Raw genomic sequence first — 15,150 nt, forward strand, 5'->3', positions numbered from 1 at the left:
TGTAGACCCATTTTGTACCTATCACATTCTTGTCTTTGGGCCTAGGAACAAGTTCCCATGTTCCACTTTTCTGAATTTGATCAAGTTCCTCTTTCATGGTTGCTACCCAATGTTTGTCTTAAGCTGCCTCTTCAAAAATTTTATGTTCACTCATAGACAGCAAAGAGATGTTTTCGACCGCAATTATTTACATTTCTTCTTGTAGCTCTAGGGCTGAAAGATGCCCACTAGGGATTGGCACAAATCTGATTGGTTTGTCTCAACTGAATCTTTGACCAGCGATATAATTTTTTTGGTTTTTATACGTTTCAGAGGGTTTTTGAATGATGCATAATGGAAGTAAATGCAAAAATGAAATTAAACTAATAGTAATTCAAGAATAACTTTTGGTTCCCACTTAATGAGAAAACTTGCATACTAGGTGTTCTGTGCCTGCCTGGTTGAGCCTCTTTATTTGACTGAATTTCAATATATAATGAAATATGAGCTTCCTGAATGGAATGACAGCTCCAATTGACTTTATTGACCCTAAAATGAATTACCAAAAACAATTGATGAAGGTGGAATTCTAACTCTTTGCCAGGCGTGGCCCTCTAGGAATGAAAAATTTTCCCTGTATTATTGAATATGCTAATCACATATGACCTTATTTCTCCAAAATAACTTCTTATTTGCTGATCCTAATTGCCAACAATGAATTTTAGTGCAATTGGCTGAGTTAAAACCCTTATTATTTTCTACAAACTCTAGGCAAGAATTCGATGTATGGCTCGTTGGGAATGGTATGATCTGCTGGAATAATGTCTGGATTGCTGGTAAGATCATCCAAATATGCTTAGACCTGATGTAAAAGCCCTATAATTGATGTCTAACCCTGCAAACTTCTGATTTTTTTTTGGCCCTCAATGGCCCTCAATGGCCCTCAATGAAGTTCTTTGTGTGTCCAAATGCTGAATTAGTGAAAGGGGCTACGTTCTGTCACCAAAGATGGAGGTTTTCGTCTCCAATCTGCTCTCAAATCTCAGTCAACCATGTTGCAGACCTGCTGATGAAAAGTAATCTCCAAAAAATGAATAACAGTAATGCCAAAATGAGCCTCCAAAATAGTTTTTTAACATGCCTCAAACCCTAATTCGAATTTGGGGTTAGGGTTGTACTTTTGGCATCATAAAATTTGTTAAAATGTTTCTTTTTATTAAAAAATACCTTCCCCTAAGAGGTTTGACCCATTGAGGGTCTAATTTCTCATTAAAAGTGGCCATATTATTAAGATATGACCTTTAAGTTATAACTTCTAGGGAAATGTTCCAAGGGGCCACTTTGTTATAATATCCATAACTTCTAGAGAAATGTTCCAAGGGGCCACTTTATTATAATATAAAGTGATTATATTATTTTACTTTATTATTATTTATTTAATTCAACTTGGGAAATATTAAATATTTCCCAAATAATTCAAAAGCTACTCATCTGGACTCCGAATTGAATTCTGACTGAAGCCACTTGTCCATGGATGAACTCTGAGTGTTGCTGGCTAACTGGCAGTGATCCCCCTAAAAGATAGGAATCCTCCTAGAAAGTAGGAAACTATCTCCAAACATTTGGGATTGCTCAAAAGCGAACCAGTTTTGCTCTATGGCCCTCCGGGTTGTCAACCAGTCAACTGGTAGTCCTTCCTAAAAAATAGGACCCCTCCCTAAAATTTAGGAGATGGTCTCAAATGATCCAAAATGGTTTCTAGACACCTTAGAACTAACTCTTAGTCATTCCCTAAAAAATAGGGATCCCTCCTAAAAACTAGGAATTGTCGTCTAAATGTCTGAATCAACTCAAAAAGCCCCCTATAAAGCTCCATGACTCTTGAATGGGTTCCCTCTTCACTCAACTGGCCTAGGGGAACCAGATGATAGGCCAATCCTTGCTCAACTTCCTATCACCTAGGAATGGGACATTACAAGGTCTGTCTTCTTGCAAAATTCGATCAATAGGATGATTCTTTTGAACAAATTTGGAAGGAGTCTTGAAAAATGTTCTGAATGTAGTCTGTCTTGACCAATTTCAGGTGCATTTTCAGTGGTTGCATCTGCTGTTCCAAACTAAATATCAGAAGATGTATTCTCATTTAAAGTATCTTTTGTCTCTCATTGAACACTTTTTGATGCATTTTTATGACTTCCACTTGCTGTCCCAGCTTGTACATGTGATGAAGATTTTTGGACGACACCTATTCCATCTTTTTGAGTGCTATCATCACCATTTTCTAACTTATCATGTGTCTCAACGATCTTATGTAGTCTTTTGTTAAAGCATCTATAAGCTTTACTTTTAGAAGAGTAATCCCAAATGATACCTTCATTAGCTCTAGGATCAAATTTATTTAGATTGTCTTCAACTCTCGTAATGTAACAAGGACTACCAAAAACTCTAAAGTACTTAATTGAAACAGCTTTACCTTTCCGGAATTCGTATGGTGTTTTGTTATGCTTTTCTCTAATCAGCCCTCTATTCTGAATATAAATAGTAGTATGGGCTGCCTCTTTCCAAAATGAATTACTCATTTTAGACTCATTGCTGATGTGTTTTTATGCACTATGCAGGCACTCTATCCTCTCTCGATGAAAATCTCCTCGGATGCTAAATTAGATGATCAACCAAGATGACTCCGAGGTTTCTATTGTCAAGTCTTGACATGTAGATGGCTCAATTTTTGTGATGTGATTTCGCTGGAATCACAAGGGGGACTTACGTTGATACTTGAACTTTTGCTTGAATGTTGCTGGAACTTAGATTCTAACTACTTGCTTGGAAAATAAAAGGGCAAAAGAGATAGGGTTTAGGGATTCTAATCTAATCCTAAGAAAGTACGAACGATGGACAATCTTTGGTGAAACACAACTAAGCCTTGCTTTGACATGCAAAGCAACAACTCCACAAAGCTTAGTGTGATCTTCTAAGGAGAACAAAATGATGTTCAAATCACCAACATAGACATAGATACCATCAAGACGATGCATATCAATGAGGCAAGTAGCAATTGAAGTTACATTTGAATAAGAGGGGTCTAGTTGACCATGCATGACACTTTACAATCATCAAAATTCTAGTAGTATGGATATACGAATTTCACCATTGATCATGCACAAAGTTCTTCCATTCATCTTAACAACATGAAAATTAAATAAGTAGAGACCTGTTGATGTGTGTTTTAGGCACCTCTAACACTGAATAAAATACCAAAGTATTTTATCCTCTCTTGAACAAAATCACCTCAGATGCTAAATATCTGATCAACTAAGACGATTCCAAGGTTTCTAATATCAATTTTTGACATGTGGGTAACTCAATGGCGAATGTGATTTTGTTGTATGCACAAAGAGACTTACATAATTGTTCTTGAAAACTCAAAATTATCATGGATGGAGTAGGTTTGCCAATGATTTGTAAATGACGTGATTTTTCAAGACCAACTCTTAATCTACTTCTAACAAAGATACTCAAATAAAATGCAAAAGCGGTAGGGTTTAGAAGTTCTATTCTAATCCTATATTAAACCTAGAATGCAAGAGATAGTGAATGATTCAATGAAATTCAACTAGGCTAGGTATTGTCATCAAAGAACAACTCAACACAAGCCAAGTGCAATCATCTAGGGTAATTTATAGATGTTCAAATTTATACTAACAACACTAACACCATCAATTGGATGCATATCAATGAGCAAACACAAATTGAAGTTAAGTTCAAATTTTGATTCCAGTTGACCACACAAGGCAAACATACAATCAACAAGAAGCTAGTGGTATGAATAAAACGAATTTCATATGAATGCACTCAACAATTTCTTTCCTTCAACTAAAAATACATGAAACAAATTCTAATCTAAATTTGGAGGTATGAGAACCACACAATGCTTCAAAATCTCAATAAAATCACCAAACTTCAATGATTAGATTCAATTTAACAGCATATAGGTGACAATTTTAAAAAATATCCCTTACAAATGAGAGGAAAAAGGGTTTACATAGAGTATCCAACTGAAATGAATGGCCAAGATTCATTTAGAATCAAGGGTGGAGATTATGCCAACATTGCCCTAATTGGGGTTTACATCAAAAGGTAGAATAAAAAATGGGGTCCAATGGGATGATGCCTAATCATCAAGTAGGGAATCTTCTAAAAGATTTTGGCTTGCATCCCTCTCTCTAGCTGAGTTGAGTTCCTCCATTGTAACATTTGGTAGACCTTCCTACCACAAATCGATCACATCCAAGGTATCTGAGCAAGCATCGAAAATGCTTTTCCAACCTGGCATAAGCTTCTGCAAGTTGTTGATGTGAATCATAAGAGAAACCAAGTCATCTTGCTGATTCTTCCTTATGGATTCCAACTGTTTGAAGTAAAAAACTTCATCTTCTCTTTCAACTCTTCCAAATTCAAATTGCTGGAAGCCTGGACATCTTGTCCCAATAACTCTTCAATAGATGTGAGGATCCTAGATTGTATCTCTTGGATTGATCCCTCCATCTCCATGCACTCTTTCCTTGCATGACCAAACACTAACTTTCTCATGGCCAAACAACAATAGCATCCATGGAAATCATACACATTGCTTTCTTGAACAACTCCCTCCAGGATCAATGTAGAAGTAGGAATCTGTTTCAACACCTCGAGTCAAGGAATAGTCTTTTCTTGCATTGGTTGGAAATCTTCCCACACTCCCTCAAAGTATTGCATCCTAAATATGAGCATCGTTGTCTTATCATATGCTTGAACGAATCGAGCTAGGAAATCATCTGCTTGTCTTGAAATATCTTCTATCCATTTTTCAACCTCTTGATATGTATTCCTCATTGCCTCATGATCAAAAGGAGATCCATGAGCAATAGCAATGGGTGAGACAAAGGTAGGATCCTCATGCCTTAAGGAATTTATCCCTCCAATACATTCCTTGAGTCCCCTATTCTCAATTTCTAGCATCTCCTTCTTTTCTATAGCCTTATCTAATCGTGCCTCAATTGCCTTGACAATATCATTCAACTCTTGAAACTCTTGTTGCTTCATAGTAGGTCCAACGTTAGTTGTGGTAACCTGATAATCCATAGGAGTGATCACATCTCTAGTCTTATCACCTGTCGGGACAACCACTTGTGCAATGTGTGCTCTTGTATCATCTCTAGTAATCCTAGAGAACATCTTCGCCTTCTTGTTCTCTTTTTCCTTGCGAATCCTGGCTAGGAAGTTATCAATATCTTCGCCTCTATCACTATCACAACTCTGATTTATTTTTTCTTTTCTGATTTCTGAGAGCTGATGTGATTATATTGGACTGGTGTAAAGAGCAATTGTTTTTTCTAGAACATTTGTGGTCATTGATAATCTTCGCTAGGGGTGATTTTACTTGTCTAGAGGAGACATAGATTTGTGGTATTGTTTTGATCGCTTGGTGTCAACAAAATAGAACTACATTCTTTGGTATATGGATACTTGAAATGCTTCACTTTGATTATCATTTACTTTGTTGCTGAAGCTTAACCTTGAGGTTGGGACTTGTGGAGGTTTAATGAATGCAAGTACTGTTGTTGATAACAGTCTATCATTTGATGTAAAATTTTTAAATGAAGTTGGTGCTTTGAGGAGAGTAGGTCCTCTCAGTGAGTTGGTGCTTAGTTATGTAATCAGAGTTGGTGCTCACTTATGTATTTCTAAGTTGGTGCTCATTTGATTATTGAAAGCTATTGATTTGCCATGGTTTTTTACTTGGAAGGGTTTTCCATGTAAAATTTGGTGTTTGCATCTTAATGTTTGCTCTATATATGTTTTATGTGGATTTGTGCATTTTAAAAGTTATAAAATAGTGATTTATCCGTTTGCCCTGCCCTCGCCCCCACTTCCCCACCCCCCCTCCCTCTCAGTATTTTTTGTGTGCTTTTCAATTGACATCAGAGTAGGGTTCCTTCAGAAATAGAGCTTAAATGCTTGGAGGTTGATCTTGATTGCACATGGGTTCTCTTGAAGGTCTTGCTACAAATAGAGCACCTTTATTTGATGGCTCCAACTATGCATTCTGGAGTGTTCGAATGCGTACTTATCTAATGTCTCTTGGTTTTGATGTTTGGAATAGTGTAGTGTCTGGTTATACAAAACCTTCAGTTCCTCGAACGGATGCTAATGGGAAGAAGGATTTTGAAAATAATGCTAAAGCCATGAATGCAATCTTATGTGGTTTGTTAGAGACAAAATTGGTGGAAGTCATGCATTGTGATACAACTCATGACATTTGGGAGAAACCTCAAAAAGTATATGAAGGAGATGACAAGGTTAAGAAAGCAAAACTTCAAACTTATAGAAGAATTTTTGAAACTCTCAAGATGTAAGAAGAGGAAAATGTTGCTACTTATTTTCTGTGAGTAGGTGAAGTTGTCAACTCTATTAAGGGTTTAGGAGAAAAAGTTGAGGAGTCCACTGTAGTTCAAAAAATTTTAAGATCTCTTCCTTTGCGATTTGATGGTTTCAACAATTGAAGAGATGACAAAATTTGATAAGTTGACTGTTGATAAGTTTCATGGCATTCTGAGATGAGAACAAACTCTAATTCTTCATCCAAAAGGGAGGCAACCTTCAAAGCGTCGAAGAAAAGAAAAGACAAGGAGTATGCATCTAGTGAAAGTTCTGATGAAGAATTTGATTTCGAAGAAACACATTTCATTAGAAAGTTGAAAGGTTTTGGCAAATATAAAGGCAAAAGGCAAGTTACCTTTCAAATGTTTTAACTGTGGTAAGGTGGGACATTTTGCAGCTAAATGTCCTGATGCAAAAAGTGAGGATGACAACTATGAAAAGAAGCTCAAATTCAACCTTAAGAAGTATAAGGGAAAAGAGAAGAAATCTTAGAAATTCAAAAAAAGTTTCTATTTAAAAGAAGAAAGTTATTCATTCGATGTTAATGATGAAGATTTTTTAAGTGAAGAAATGCTGTTCATGGCCATATAAGAGGTACAAGCTGAAAATAAAGAAGATGGAGATCATTTTGATGAAGAAGGAGAAGTTGATTTTGAAGAAGAGCTAATAAGTGCACTAAGTGAAATTTGAAAGAAAAATCAGAACTTGAAGTTGTTGCTACAAGAGGAGAATGAAACGAAAACCAAGATATCTCAAGCTCTTGAATAAGCAGAAAAATTGAGAGTTGATTTAAAGGTTCAGGTTGAAGAAGCAAAGAAAATAGAAGAAATTAGAAATCAGCTTAAGCTCAAGGGAGAAAATTGTGAGAGGTTTTGAAGTTGAAATAGTTTCACTTAGAAAGTTAGATAAATTTTTGACACATTTGAATCATGTGAAGATAAATTAGAAAAGTTTCATGTCATTGGCTCTCAAAAATCGTCTACTAATAAAGGTGGAGTTGGTCTTGAATAAGGTCAAAGTTCTAAGTCTACAAAAAATGATCAACGTGGATAGCACAAAGAATTTGCCATCAAGAATTAGAACTAATGCTTTCAAAAGGCCTCCTTTCTCAAGGCAAGCTCATATGACCGTGTTTAACAGTTCTTTCTTTTATGCTTATTGTTTCTCTTGCAATTATTTTGGACACAAGGTGATCAACTTTAGAATGTTTGCAAGAAATAACTTTAGATTTATGAGTAAGTGCTCTTTTGCTCCTCCAAGGAACTACAATGCTATATGTTATAAATGCAATAACTTTGGTGACACTACAAAAGTTTGTAAAAATGGTATGGCAGATTCCTGTAAGGAGAGCAAGAAGATTGAGAAAGAGGACAAAGCAAAGGAGGTTACTAAGTTTTGGAGGAAGAAGGAGAAATAAGTTTTCTTTAGAAGAGTCCTTGATTGTGCAAACAACCTTTCTTGCACAAAATGAAAAAGACATATGGTATGTTGACAGTGGCTATTCTAGGCATATGACTAGAGACAAGAGTAAGTTTCTCACTCTCAAAAGCACTGATGGAGGTAAGGTAAGTTTTGGTGGCAATACATTTGCTAAAATCAAAGGTAAAGGTACAGTTGTTTTGGATGATGGTGAGACCAAAGTTGAAAATGTTTTATATGCAGAAGGTTTGAAACACAATCTATTAAGTGTGAGTCAATTGTGTGATCAAGGACACTTTAATTTTCAGTAAAGATGGTAAACATATAGCTGATGCAAGTAGGGCTGCTAACATTCTATACATTTTTTATGATATCAGAAGTGAAAAGTTGGGAGTGATTCCACTCCATCATTGAATTGCTGTTTGGACTTCGAGGGATTTTTCATTGTCATATTATTTCAGCCCCATTTCAGTTATTTATGTTGGTTTCAGTCATTGATGTCAAAGGGGGAGTAGTAAGTCAGGGGGAGCAATTTTATTTTAGAGAAGTTTTTGTTTCGGTTTGGTTTCAGATGGAGTTGCCATCAATGACAAAGGGAAAGATTGTTGAATATGTTGTCATTGATGTCAAAGGTTGATGATCAAGGTTGTTTAGCAATTATTTGGTTGAGCTACTTGGTTGCTTGGTTGAGCTACCTGGTTGTCTGGTTGAGCTACCCCGTTGTGTGTTTGAGCTATGTGGTTGTCAGCTTGAGTTGGCTGCTTGTCCAAGTCACTTGCTTTCTGGCTTATCTTGCCAAATCAGATTGACATGTCATCCGTTGAGTTTTCAAAAGGACATCTTTTTTTTGGAATCAAATTAAACTCTTATGGGCTGCGATAGTCTTTGGATAATGGCAACAAATTTCATATGTTTCAATGGTGTTAGAATTCCTACCCTCTTTGTGCGACAACATTAATTAAATGTTTGCAGATTTGTAACTTTTTTTTTAAGAGGTGCGACTTTTCTTTCTACTGTTTTTGTAATGGTTTTTTTGACTTTGTATTGTGGTGCCTCCGTTTATCCTTCCTTGGTGCGATGGCTTGCAGAATTGTTAAAGTCTTTGAGTGGGGCGGTGAATATTAGCCTATGGTGCGTTTGGAACATTTTTTTTCTTATCTTGCCTTTGACAGGTCACCTCCTTTATTGGTTAAGAAAAGCGGTTTAATATAAGAATTTATTGGGTGTCTATTTAAAGATTATGTTGTCTTGTTCTAAAAAAACATACATATGCGTTTTTCCTTAAAAAGGGGACGATATTAGTGTTTTGTTCTTAGGTGAAAAGGCTCATGGGATGTGTTGTTTGAAGTTGGATAGAGCTGCCGATATAGAAGATGTTTTGGATAAATGTGGTTGGTTGAGATTATATATACAAGAAATAAAAGACTATCACAGTTCTGATTTATTTTTTCTTTTTAGATTGTTGAGAGCTGATGCGGTTCTATTGGACTGGTGTAAAGAGCAATTGTTTTTTCCAAAATATTGGTGGTCATTGATAATCTTCACTAGAGGTGATTTTACTTGTCTAGAGGAGACGAAGGTTTGTAGTATTGTTCTGATCACTTGGTGTCAACAAAACAGAACTACATTCTTTGGTATATGGATACTTGAAGTGCTTCACTTTGATTATCATTGACTTTGCTGTTGAAGCGTAACCTTGAGGTCGAGACTTGTGGAGGTTTAATGAATGCATGTGCTGCTATTGATATCAATGTATCATTTGATGTAAAAATATGAATGAAGTTGGTGCTTCGATGAGAGTAGGTGCTCTCAGTGAGTTGGTGCTCACTTATGTAATTAGAGTTGGTGCTCATTTGATAATTTAAAGCTATTGATGTGCTGTGGTTTTTTATCTGAAAGGGTTTTCCACGTGAAATTCGGTGTTTTCTCTCTGTATGTTTTATGTGGTTTCATGCATTTTAAAAGTTTTAAAATATTGATTCACACCCCCCTTCCTCCCCTCCCAGTATTCTCTGTGTGCTTTTTAGTAAGCACACTCCACTATCAAGACAACTTACATATACGAGATGAATCACTTGCCACTTTTACAACATTAGATGCTCCAATCTTCCTAATTCATCGTTTAAAATTTGAAATTAGAAGTTTGCATCCTTCCTCTTCCCTAAGCTATCAATACCTCTAAGAAAATAATAGCCAACTAAACATGTGATGATGATGTTGATGACTAGTCAATTTCTAATATCGGCCTACCCATCCATGATGATGGAGTAGCCATCCCTTATCTAAGTTTGTCTCATTTCTTCTTCAACACCCCTTCCTTAAAATATTCTCTATCAAGGAGGGTGGTGCATAGCTTATGTTCTCTAAGTGGGACAAATAAGTGACCAACAACCATAAAATATTTGAACATTTGTTTGAAATAGGGAGAACATGATTTTTTTCATCTTTGCTTATGCGTGTTACAAATTTCAAGAGAGATTTTTTTGAGTTAAATGGGCCTTTTCCATTGGTTTTGAGGAGTTCAAATGGGCATTCAAATGGGTACTTGAACTTGTAGTCCCTGCTATACTCATTCTTAGAAAAACCCCTAGTGGTAGTCATACTTTTATAACTTTTAGTTCTTTGTTATATTTGAACTCCAATCTCTTCATTTGCTACTCCCACTATTGCCAATTGTTTTTTTTTCTATGAATTCAAAACACAGCTACAAGTGTAGATAGAGAACAAAAAGCCTTCCCTAAGTGTTTCAAGCTTTCAAAAAACCCCAGAAAAATGTAAAAGAATTTGAACAAATGAATGATAAACCGTAAACTTACCTTTAATGACATGGATATGATGTCGTTGCCTTCTTTCCACTACCATTCTCTCGTTTCTGCTCCTCTTTCTCTTCTTTACAAATTGAAAAATATCAAAATGAGTTTGTTTTTAGTTTTTAGTTGTTTTGGGGGTCGTTTGAGGTTTAGATTAGTTTAAAGGGTTTTGGGGGTGCTTGTGGGACCACCCAATGCTTTTTTGCCTGTCACAATTGTGTTTTAAATTTTTTTCCCAAAAGTGCTTGAGCTGTAGAGGATGGTTAACCACCTCCTAAATTTTTTTTGATTGCGTGATGGACGTTTCCTAAAATTTGCAAAAAAGAGGAATGAGGGAGGGACATTTTCTATGCTTCCTCGTGTCCTCAAAATGTCTCCTATAGGGGATGGAGTCATTTTGGGTAGGGATGTGTCCTTGGGGAGCATTGCTTTGAGGTGTTTATTATTTGAGGTGTATGCCTTTGTAAACCACCTATAGCCATTTTGTAGAATGTTGGTTTCAAAATGGTAGAATGTCCTTGGGCATAAGATATTGATTCTAGTCCTTTAAAGGGGTGTGGGGGTCCTTGTGGGCTCCCCCATCCCTTTTTTCCCCTCAAAATTGTGTTTGGAAAAAAAAACCCAAAATGCAGCTAGGCTGTAGAGGATGGTTAGCTGTCTCTTGGGATTTTTTTTACTACTTGGGAACATTTGCTAAAACTGGTAAAAAGAGGGATGGGATGGGAACGTTTCCTACCTGACCCTGTGTTCCAAAATGTCTTTTATAGGATACTGAGTCATTTTGCACAGGGAGCATAGCTTTGAGCCCTTTATCATTTGATTTGTAGGCTTCTGTAAACCACTTATAGCCATTTTATGGAATGTTGGTATTGAAATGGCAGAATGTCCATGGGCATCAGATTTGATGAAGACATAATAAGAATTTTTATTTTTATTGCGTGGAAAGACTTAACAAAATAAATGTATTGACCAGTTTATATGTTATTGTGTAATGTAGGATTAGTCAATCACGTGTAAAGTCTAGACATCGTGTTTTAGTTTTGATTAGTTGAGGATGAAGCATCAAGATGGTTGTTGAACAGATACAACCGTTGGCATTATCATTGTTTTCTGGAGTCCAAGTTGCTGGTTGGCTCTCTTGGTTAGTTTCCTTGGTGATACTGTTGTGTATGTTGCCAGAGAATACATATTGTGCATTGCACGTGATTATTTTGGTATGTGAGTAAAGTGCCAACTGCCAAGTTCTTATTCCTATCTATTATTCTTATTCTATATATCCCTCTTTCCAGTTTGATTGTGCATACTTCATTTCTATTTGCCAATGAACAATAGAAAATTGAGAGTAAACTATTTGGTTACGATTAGTGTTTACACCATCTCATTTGCATTGGCAGACATTTTATTTTGGCTGCTGCACTCTGTATTCCTGAAGGATCAGTCTGCATTTACTGGAGGATGCAGCCATCTGCATGTGTGTAGTCTTCATTCTGTTACAGAGGATTAATTCTACTTGAAAACCATCTAGTGCTTCAGTTGACCCTTAAAGAATTCATAATCGTTTGATATGCTTCCGATTGCATTATGTCGGGGCAGCCATAACTTGGACTGGAGTCATAAAGCCTAAGGCACATTTTACTTCGTGAAAAGATCTATGTTCTATGTTGATTTAAGTGATGAATCCTATAAATCTAATATGAGATTTCTGGTGATACATTTATGATTGTTAAATTTTTGTTTGTGAGTATCTGTGCAAAAAGTAAGTCCTAGGTTTACAATAAATAAGGTGGCTGAAAGTTCAGTTTTATTCATTGAAAATTTAAAATTTGGTACAACATGCCATGTGAAGGGATCCTTAGATAACTTCAACATTGATGAATTATAATACTCAAATTTAAAAGTTGGGTAGAGTGAAGGGTATAGAAGGAAGAGTCTCAACATTAAAATGCCAAAGTTGATGCACTAATACATATTGAGATTACTTCAGCATTTTACTCATAGTAATTATCCTTGCTTCAAAGCATTAGCCTACTTGGTGGTGAAGCCTGGAATGGCTATCGTAGTGCAGTAATATTCAAATTGTCTAGGGTATAATGCATTATTTTTCTGTACTTTTGAAGGTATTCTCATTTGCTTACTATTGTTGTATATTGTGCTGCAGGTTGCGATTGAGACTGCATCATTCTCCAAATATGCTGGCTTTACAGGTGTCCGTCTTGGGTGGACAGTTGTTCCTGATGAGCTTCGGTACTCTGATGGATTCCCCATTGCAAATGATTTCAATCGTATCATGTGTACTTGTTTCAATGGTGCATCTAATATTGCACAAGCTGGTGGATTGGCTTGCCTTTCTCCAGAAGGGTTGAAGGTGAGTGCTCATCAAAACAGGTTTCTTTGACAGATGTATTATCCTGAATGTACTGTGATATCGTTTGTTCTTTGACACAAAGCAGCTAATAAATTTATTGAAATGTACACAGTTTAGTGCCGAAACTGTGTAACAGACAACTAATACCCAATGGCTTCTGTTTTTTTTGAGGTCTGCTAAGTTATTCTAGGTTTAGATGAGATTGCTTTGTTTGCCTTTTGCACTGTTTATGAGTGTTTGTTTTAGTGTACCATGTAGGAAATTAGCAGTCTTTGACTCTGGACTTGTTCTGGCATACAATTGAAGAATGAGAAGGAAGGATATTCTTCTAATTAATTTACAATTGTTTGCTATTGTGTCATATTTTATCATTTTCAAATTTTATTTTTTTTTAATTTTTTCGGTTGATTATTTAACTGACTTAATTGGTAGGAATCATACTTGGTCTGCTGATATGAAAAGAAAAAACAAAATGTTTATAGTCATTGATATGGTAACTGTTGTCAAATTGGTCTTTCATCTTTCCTCTGTTGGATCCAGATGCCTTATCATAACAAATCATGGGTTTGGTTAAATAGAGATTTACAAAGCTGCAGGGAAGTTTATTTGAGACCAAAAAGTAATGATGTTATATTGGCTATGGCTCACCAAGCTTCAAACATTTTACAGAAATACACCCTCTCACTTTAACTTTTATTAGTGCTGAAATATTTCGTATGGTGATTATTAATTTGGGATGCTCAATTATTTTGTAGGCCATGCATGGAGTTGTTGAATTCTATAAAGAGAATACTAGAATCATCATGGAAACATTTACATCACTTGGGTTTGATGTCTTTGGAGGAAAGAATGCACCATATGTCTGGGTTCGATTTCCTGGTCAAAATTCATGGGATATTTTTGCTGAGATCCTTGAGAAAGCACATATAGTTACAACTCCAGGGAGTGGTTTTGGACCTGCAGGTGAAAGTTTTATAAGGGTGAGTGCCTTTGGTCACAGAGAGAACATATTAGAAGCTTCGAAAAGGTTAAGGGCTCTTTTCAAGTGAACACCATAACTTGCATAAAATTACTTGAGCAATTCATTTGTTTGTTGAAGAAATGAAGGTAACTAGATCCGTCCCAAATGTGATTGCTTGATCTCCAACTTTATTGAGTTGGACGGTTTTGTGTCCTTGCTGTTGTCAATTCACATTTATTCATGTATAATTCTTTCTGGAATGCACATCGCACAGCACACCACTGATCTAGAATTGCACATTTCTCTTCGAATGTCCGCATTGTTCTGGCAAAGAAACTATGCCATTCCAATTTTGGGTTATTTTGCAGCTTCACCAGAATTTTCTGGTCAACTATTTCTCAAAAAATGACATTTGAAATTCCGGTAGCATATCTAAGTACTTGGTGGTAATTAAGGAGTTTAGAGAAGGTATTCTGAATCATTTTTGGATGGCATAATTTATTGGCTCTAAAAAATTTTATTCAGTGCCCACTGCCCTAAGGCTTGTATTTAGTATCTACAAGATAGGGCATTCTTAAAGAAATCAGAGTAATGATGTAGTAGCTATGTTGCTAAGCATCATGGGCTCTATAGCGATGACTAATTATGACTTGGTGAAAAAACAGTTAATAAGATGAATTGAGAATTGTAGTTGCAGGAATTGTGATTTTGATTGATGATAGAAAGTAAATGCTTTTGAAAGATTTCGCTTATAGGTTAGTTGCTGTCTAAGATGCAAACTCAAATGAATAAGGATGGTCAAATATTTGAGTCTAATTGATAGTAAAGTTAATTTTTAATGGAAGTATTGCTCGCATTATGGTTTGAGGAACTCATTGAATGACTATGACTAGGCTATTGCTATATAGATGTGTAAGTTTCCCTTCAAAAGACAAGGGGTGAAAATGTTGATGTGTGTGATTGAGTATTGTGTTGGTGTAATTAATTACTGTGTCTTATGTTAAGTTTACTTAGGTAATTATTATTATATATTTGTGTAAATAAGGAAATATGAGCACATGTCATCTTCTTGATTGATGAGACCATATCGCCTTTTACTTCATTCAACTCCTTGGTTGATGGTAGTTAGGTGCCATAACTCTCTTACTAAGATGAGTTCACTTTACACTTCTGCTACTACAGTTGAGTCAGTCCTT

The 15,150-nt window shown here is 35.9% G+C and overlaps 1 protein-coding gene across 1 annotated transcript in view; it reads left to right on the forward strand.

Moving 5' to 3' along the window:
* LOC131079883 (probable LL-diaminopimelate aminotransferase, chloroplastic) overlaps positions 1-14,706 on the forward strand; it is a 237,792-nt gene extending 223,086 nt beyond the window's left edge. The window contains exons 9-10 of the mRNA XM_058017925.2: positions 12,787-12,993; positions 13,749-14,706. Of these exons, the coding sequence (XP_057873908.1) occupies positions 12,787-12,993; positions 13,749-14,042 (501 nt within the window). The 3' untranslated portion in view covers positions 14,043-14,706. The remainder of the gene's footprint in view (positions 1-12,786; positions 12,994-13,748) is intronic.
* The last annotated feature ends 444 nt before the right edge of the window (positions 14,707-15,150 follow it).

This window comes from Cryptomeria japonica, chromosome 10 (genome assembly GCF_030272615.1).
Source record: "Cryptomeria japonica chromosome 10, Sugi_1.0, whole genome shotgun sequence".
NCBI lineage: Eukaryota > Viridiplantae > Streptophyta > Pinopsida > Cupressales > Cupressaceae > Cryptomeria > Cryptomeria japonica.